General features: G+C 40.5%; 1 protein-coding gene across 2 annotated transcripts; it reads left to right on the forward strand.

The window, feature by feature from the left end:
* Window positions 1-2,135: 2,135 nt before the first annotated feature.
* On the forward strand, window positions 2,136-7,929 carry LOC101167021 (RING finger protein 223). 2 transcript variants are annotated; one of them, XM_011472934.3, is made up of 2 exons: window positions 2,136-2,408; window positions 5,936-7,929. In XM_011472934.3, exon 2 carries the CDS (start codon window positions 6,034-6,036, stop codon window positions 6,733-6,735), a length of 702 nt encoding a protein of 233 aa, XP_011471236.1. In that variant the 5' UTR covers window positions 2,136-2,408; window positions 5,936-6,033; the 3' UTR covers window positions 6,736-7,929. The 2 variants fall into 2 exon arrangements, with proteins under 2 accessions (XP_011471236.1, XP_020557251.1); XM_020701592.2 differs by lacking the exon at window positions 2,136-2,408 and adding an exon at window positions 2,437-3,555.
* Window positions 7,930-8,159: the final 230 nt, after the last annotated feature.

Consider the following 8,159-nt stretch of genomic DNA (forward strand, 5'->3'; position numbering starts at 1 on the left):
AGTGACAACACACAGACAAACTGACAATAAGTAACTTTGACCATGTGCAGAAATAAACTAAGGGCTCATATAACTTAACAAATGGAAGAAGAACACACTTAAAAGTTGTGTGATTGGACTGAGGGAAGAGCAAATGTGTCACACCCCTTAAACGTGACTCAAGAAAACTTACAGAACAAAACCATAAAGCCACTGAAACCAAATGTAATGACCATAAAAAATATCTTCCTATGTTCCTTTTTCTGAAGATTTTTTTATTCACTAGCTCCGTTTTAGTTACACATATGCACTAAACTTTATGGAAAAAAATGAATTTGCGCAATTACACTCTTTCCATTAAATCCTAATTATGCAATGAAACACAAACCAACTCACACAATAATTCATTCAAAAACATGACGATGTGTGAACAATAATTAGATTGACAGCAGATCCATTGACATTTCTGCCACAGTGCTAGCACTCATTATCTATCAAAGGAGACGTCGGCGTCTTCTTCAGGCCGTGGAGCGGCGAGCCCCTTACACATGGGAGCGGCTACGATGAAGCCATTTTGGGAAATGGTGGTTTTACAGAGGAGCTGTGGATCCAACAATTCCACATGTTACACGCTACACCTTTGATGAGCTGCGTAACACTGTAGGTCGTCTTGTGGCGCCCACTGTGCAGTGCCCAAGGCAGCCAGTTCCGACCAAGAGGCACATTGCCATCGCTATCCTTGCTCCTGTACTTGACTGTAGACCTTACCTCTGGCTCGTCTTGCGCTCCCAGCCGTCCCCCAAATCCATCTGGATGAAGCTCATCTGCTGGATTATTTAAGCATGTAGTTGTACAGTTAGATAAGCTAATTGTCTCTAAGAGTTCTGGTGCATCGCTTGTCCATCCTGGGGGAGGATCCCTCCTTCATGTGGACACCCCTGAGGTTTCTTCTTTTATGCCGGAATCCGAGTTTTTCCTTACCGAGACGGAGGGTCTGAGGGCAGGGATGCCAGTTTAGATTAGTCTGTTTAGTTTAGTTTAGCCATTAGCTAATGATTTCTATGACTTTATGTTCTTTATGATTCATGCTTATTACACATTTACCGGAATGAAGCCCATTAAGATGACTATTCTTGCAAATATTGGGCTATATAAATAAAATTGAATTGAATCTGAGTCATTTAATTTGAAAAAGGGGTTTCCATTGCAGTTTTGTGAAATCTGTCCATTTCAATACGCTTTAAAAACCACCTCCTCCAAACGCAAAAAACTATTTTCAATGAATGTGCGTTTTTTCGAAATTGACGTGTTTCCATTAGCCATTTTTCCAATTTGCGCAATTTCATAGTCAATGGAAACGCAGCTAGTGACTTCTTATTTAGAAAATATCCTCTCCCAGATGAATGAAAACTTTGAAAGTTTTAATGTAAATATATGAGACTTGTCTCTGGATTAACCTGGATTAACCTACACTGAAGAGTCATACTGGCAGGCAACACTGACTGCAGGTGGGTGTTCCGGTGAGAAGACACCTGCGCTCTCGCCACGGACTGGATGTAAACGTATTCTTCCTGTGTATTGCAAAGTCTCGAAGCTATGCATATGTGCTAATGTGTGTCTGGTTTTTAGTGCCACACTGGAAGTAGCGCCCTCTTTGCCTTCGAGAAGGCTCTGTGGGGAAGAAACGCTCTGCCTGGAGGGCTCCTTTTTGTACAGACTTGCTTTTCACAAAACAAAGGCAACTGTCAGTTGGATGTTGTAATGTTTAAGGCTAAACATGAAAAAAGCTCTCCTCCACTTTCCATGATGGTGATTTTGATTTGGTGTACTAAAGGTCAAACTTTATTCAAAATATGAAGAAAGAGATAAATTCCAAAGAAGAAACAGTCATGCCCAATAAAGTTTTTTACTACAGTTGGTTTATTTGCCTGTGGCTTCACCTGTAAAGGGGTGTCTGCGTCATCTTTGGGTGTTCATGCAGGTAAACAGTCAAGACAGGACGATGTCATCACAGGGAGAGGCTTGTTGAGAAGAAATGAATATGTGAATCCTGACACTCCTTCCTCTTTCCCTTGTTCCTTCTCCCAGGTCTCCCTCCCCCCACCTCCGGGCACCACCTCGAGGCTCCTCATTTGCATAAGGCTAAAAAGGAAGCTGACAGAGCAGGGCAGGTGGCAACCGGCAACTGACTCCAAGGAAGGAGGACCCAGCTCAGCAATTACCCTGCAAGCTCTTCTCCAGCCACCAACATCCCCCTCTTACCCACACGCAGACATTTAACTCCAGCAGGATACCCAAGCACAGAGGAGGAACTCAGTGGGAGAAACCCCCACTAAACTCCAGACTCTACTGGGATCTTTAACTCCATAAAGTATGCACTTCTAAAGACGATCACTACAGAACCACCTGGCTTCTTCATCATTTAACAGGTAAAATTAACCATTGCAGCTGTAAATGACTGTTGCTCTTGCTTTATTATTGAGTTGGAAACTGTAGAAATAATTTCTTTGCGTGTTTTTACTTGCAAGTTATAGCTCGCAGCTCAAAAATTATGTTTTTATGTGACATGCGTGCATTACGAGACTCCCTAAGTCAAGAAAAAACAAATCAAGTAAAAGTTTAGTACTGAAAGTCTTTGCTTTGCTGACTTGACCTGCAGAAACATAAGGTCCTTTCCTTTGTTTTTACTGTACTTAGTTGCAAAGAACCACACATTTTGAAGAGAAATGACAGTCATATTGAAGGATTGCACAAGGCAGACTGCATATCCCTGCCTGTATTGGCTCTTGATAGGTTTAATTCTGCACCGACCAGTCTCACGTTCAGTTTAACCGTCTGCAGCCCCCGCCCCCTCGCCTCAAACTTCAGGAAGATCGAGTTTCACCTCTTTTGCAAACGGGGAACAAGTCATGCAGCATCGTGGAGGGCAGAATATACGATATATGACACACACACACACAGAGTTGAGACAGACACAGAGGACCTGGAAAAGGAGATAACAATAGAACCTCACATGAGGCATGAAAAACAATCTCTCTGATTTTCATCGCAGTCAAAACAGGTCAGCGGGGCAAATGAGAGGATCTGATGATGACAAAGGACAATAAACATCAGGAAAACAAAGTGATCCACCCCAGGTTGAATATTTGCTTCTCAGGGTTCAGCAAAGATTCTGTTAATATTTGACCCGTCTGGAAAGTAAGCCAGCATACAGTTCACCGCCAACAATCCTCTTTTAGCCTGTTCTTCCTCCACGTGGTCAGAGTGCAGTTTGTTTGGACACAGCAGCTGCTTCTGTCTGAAGTCTGATTTGCTCTATGTAGAGTGCTCTTCATGTTGTCCCAGAGACTCTTTCATAAGTTTAAAAATCCAGTCCAAACACAGGACTTTCATGGCGTAAATGAAAGTAGCTTAAACGCTGATGAGGAATTCTGGCTCCGGACAAAAAAAGGATACTTGTTACAAAACCTCTAAAAATAGAGAGAAGTTTGTCTGCCACAGAGGTCATAGTGAGTGAGCAGCTGAAACTTGAACTGCAGAGAAAATGAAATTCCAAGAATTGCACCTTAAAACAAGGTCAGCGGCAGCACTAAAGTCATTACTCTACATGTTGTGATTGTGTACCTTTGTTGTGTTTGCAGTGTTTTGGTGTGATCACTGTTAATCCTGAAAACTGCCCCTCTGTTTTTACAGCACTTTTTCATTCTTACAGTATTGTTCACATAATTCCATGTCTATCTTGGAAGAAGTAAATACCAAGCCTACAGCGATGGAGTTGTGAAGAGTATTAACCCTTATGAGCAATAAATCACACAGTGAAGATGTTGATGGATGACAATGAGGAGAGACACTTAGAGGAAGGTTTTTGGCAGACACTCGATTTTTAGTGTAAATGTGTAACTTGTGTGAATCTGTGAAGTCACAGGACGTGGGTTTATTTCCTTCTGTAAAAACGTCTTGTCATGGCTGGTTAATTGTTATTCAGGGAGCGGACTGCGGTCATGAGACGAGTGTCCTACAGAAGCAGTCATAGGCCATTGTTGCGGAAGAGAAATGATGAGACCATGTACTAAATTGCTTAAATACAATATTATTATACCATTTTTGTGATAGTAACACAATATTTTTAGTTTATTTTTATAGATCTTTTTTTTACCCTGGTTGCTATAATGACAAAGCATGATTAATTTGATCCAACATGAGGATATTATGTGACAAAATAAAAGGTGCGATCTGCAATGCAGGTAGAAATCTGCTGTTAACCTCTCAAAGCGTAGATGGAATGAGGGGAGTTTCTTGTGAAGGAATGTCAAGGGTAGATGAAGTGATTAGACAGAACAACCAGGGACTTTGTGCATGTGGGAGACTTGGAGAAAGACCAGGCCTGAGGGCACAGTGACGGGAACACCTGTGTGCAGACATCTCTCATCCCTCACACACCAACTCACACCAACTCACACACACACATGCAGGCTCCTCTCCAAGGTGCTTTTTAACACCAAATCCTCTTCTGGAGCAGAAGACAGAGATTACCATTTTTATTCTCTAATCATAAAAACGCTAAAACGGAGACACTGGCCTCAACAACTCTTAATTCTCATCAAATTATTGCTTTGTTCCAACCAGTGTTGGATTAAACTGTGTATTTACCTCGTGTTTTGCAAATCTTTTTAAACAATTTCGCTCTCAAAACTAATTTGTGTGTACTGTAGACCAGAATAGAGAACCACTACTCATACTTTGACTATAACTAATTTCTGTTTTTAGTTGTATTCATTCAAAACCAGTTTTTTTAAATTACTACAAGTAAGACTGTATTCTTTTAGTATAACTTTTTACTCATCAAAATTTTGGTCAGTCACTCACTAATGTCTCAACTATAAATTAGACGTTACAAATGATGGTTTGGTTATTGTTTACCATGTCATTTTTTTTACCTTCAAGTTCACACATATCTGCTTATGGATCTCTGAGCAAAGAAATTGGAGGTTTTTGTAGGATTAAGAATTCTCTGCAGCACAGAAATATACAAAGATTTCAATATGGAATCATTGTGCAGGCTTACCTGGGCTAATCTGGGCCCACCAGTAGATGGTCTTGATGCTTAATTCTAAAATTTACATTTGTTGTTTATATTTACATAGAAAACATACAAAGCTAGAAGTCTGCAAAAAGGACTAAATTTGTAGTGTCTTATAATAGTCACACTACAAAAACTGAAGCTTAAGAAAGTAAACAGATCCTTGTTTCAAGAAAAACTTGTCTTATTTTCTGTCTTGCAAGAAACACAATCTTATCAAGAAAGTTTTGCTATAGCAAAATAATCTTGATAAACTAATATTTAGTGAATACAATTTTTCTCTTAAATAAGAATTCTTGGTGAGACCATTTTTCTTATCCCATTGGCAGATGTGTATGCTTGTTTAAAGAATCTGCCAACATTTTTAACTTTTTTTTAAACAGCCTGTTCTTACAGTGCAAAGCAAACACACAGTAATATTAAGACTGTTTTAATATTTTCTTCTTCTACTAAACTGCAACACTGTAGGTTGTTGTACAGTGTGATTTGTCATTTGTCATTAACTATCTTGTAGAATGTCTCAGGTTTCCAAGCTCAAATTTTAGGCAAATGCCAAGTACATCTTGTCCCTGTAAATAACAGCAGTCATGCCAGAATTGCACATCCGCCTACTCTACAAACAGGGCCTGGTAGACACGTTCTCTTGGCCTACTTTGTATTCATATTGATTTAGGGGTTGTTTTTCTTTTTTTACAATTTAATTTACTTTTTGAAGAATTCCTTGTGGTTAACAGCTGAAAATCCAGTCAGTCTGCATCAAATCTGCTCTCGTCGTCTTGTAGGGCTACGGGTGGGGAACAAAAGGGTTTGAAGTGAAAAGTCTTTTGGATTTCAATACTTGTTAACTAATTTCTACTTTTTTTGCATTCTTTAAAGAAAATCCAGAAGATAACAACTGATCGAGGGAAGGGAGAAAAAGCGAGAAGTCTCAACAAAAGGTGGAGAACCGTGAGGGAAGGCTGACATCTCTGACAATGGATGAAAATCAGCCGGTTTGGCACATGCAGACCAACTCCCAGGAAGTGCACCATGAACTGCAAAAGAAATTGTCAGTGGCCAACCAGCTGGAATGCTCCATCTGCTACAACACCTATGACAATGTCTTCAAAACACCCAAGCTGCTGGAATGCACGCACACCTTCTGCCTGGAGTGTCTTTCCCGTCTCATGACGTTCACACCGGTCGACAGGGATGGGAACGGGGGAGGCAAACAGCTCTCCTGTCCCTTCTGCCGTCACCCCACCATCCTGCCTCAAAATGGACCCCCAGCTTTGGCTACCAGCCATGAAGTCCTCTGTAAGCTGCCCAACCACCAGCAGCAGGAGGAGCCCGTGTGGCTGGAGGGGGAAAAGCTGTGCTACAAGAGCTTCAAGCAGGATGCTGGATCGGGCACCCCTGACAGCCCCACAGCTTTCTGCATCTGCATTGATATTGGGGCCAGCAAGGCGGCCGATGCCGCTGTGGAGACACGCACCACCAACTACAGGATGATTGGCAGACTGGCAGACTGGAAGAGGATGGTCCTCTTCACCGTGCTCATGGTGCTCCTCATTGTGGTTGTGTTGTGGCCTCTGCAGTGTGTGTTCAGCACTGGGAACATGCGTTGTATGAGAGAACACCCACCCACTACCACAACTGTCGCCACTACACACACCCCTCTCGTCAGTAACCCGTAAAACTGACCAGATGAACTGATTCTTGAAACGTCAAAAATGTTGGCAAATAATAGCACTTTTGACATAATAGGAAAACAAACTGATAGCAAAACCAAACATTTCTGACTTCCAGCTGCAGACTTTGAGTCTTGAAAGTGTCAAGAAGAGTGAACTTCTTTGATCCACACGTTAAAGGTTCCTGGATGACTGTTGTCCAACAGGTTGGATGGGTTGGGACGTTTCACTGGTAATGTGTTATCTCAGCTTTCAGCGTTGACGCTGCTCTTTAATCCAGGCCAAACAGTAACATTTTAAATGCTGGCGTTTAGAAAACGTGACATCTGGACTCAAGCTATCTGCAATTTTATTATGAGAGAGAATGAATGCAATCAGAGTGCCAACTTCAAGCTTTGTACACTGTAGCTTTGACTGTATCTTTTGATGTTTTGTTTACAAATGTGGGATCAAAATGATTAAATGATAGCACTCAACAGCTTTGTAAATTTGGGAAAAGACTGATATAAATTTACTATGCCTCACTATCAGCATTCTAGCATTTTATTGTTGCGGTAAATGGGCTCTTTCATATCTGATAAGTAGATTTACAACCTGCAAAGACAAAAATGGGATCAGTGGATCAAGCATAAAAGAAACTCACAGACTGACCTATTTGTTTGGACTGTTATTGAACTGTAAACAGTGTGAGCCAAAGGTTTTTCTCATTTTTTTCAGCTTTTTTTTTTCTCCATTCCGGCATTTTCCTTGCATGTGGCACAGAAAAACTCCCTCCTTCATCATCAACAACTGTAATAAATCGAGGGTTTTAGATTTTTTATCATTAAAAACCATTTCCGCTGTCAGAGTTCTACATTACTCGTACGGTATTTTAAAATCTTTTCCACATTGTCTTTTGCTCAAAGCTCCAGTAGCGTTTTTGTTTTTTAGGCAAATGTTTAAAATACATTTTGTTTAGTGTAAAAACTAAGCTAACTGGAAAAAACTTTAAAATGCGTAGAAAAGCAGTAAGTGTGTGTGATGCAATAGAACAGACAATATTACACAATCTAAGTTAATTTTTATACCTTTCTTATTTTTTACTATGTAATTTTTACTTTTAGTTGTATTTTACTTGATACTATGCACATATTTTGTGAGAAAACTATTTTATTGTGATCTATGACAAAATGGACAATAAAAGGATTTTTGTTGAAGTTATCCTTGAAAATGTTTGCGTTGTGACTACACAAGAGTAAGATTTTTAACCAATTTACCAATTTCCCCATTGGCCTAAAGCGGTGCTTTCAATTATGTTTTGCAAGGCCCCCCCTAGGAAAAATAAAATGTCCCCCCCCCCCCCCCCCCCACACACACACACACACTCGCTGCGGTGACAATATTTTAGGTCAGTATCTATAAAGATTGTGCAAGTATTCCTAAAATTGTAT

This window comes from Oryzias latipes, chromosome 7 (genome assembly GCF_002234675.1).
Source record: "Oryzias latipes chromosome 7, ASM223467v1".
Classification (NCBI taxonomy): Eukaryota; Metazoa; Chordata; class Actinopteri; order Beloniformes; family Adrianichthyidae; genus Oryzias; species Oryzias latipes.

Bases quoted from the DNA above. Each gene is read 5' to 3' on its own strand.
- LOC101167021 (XM_011472934.3), top strand. From the start codon at position 6,034: ATGGATGAAAATCAGCCGGTTTGGCACATGCAGACCAACTCCCAGGAA.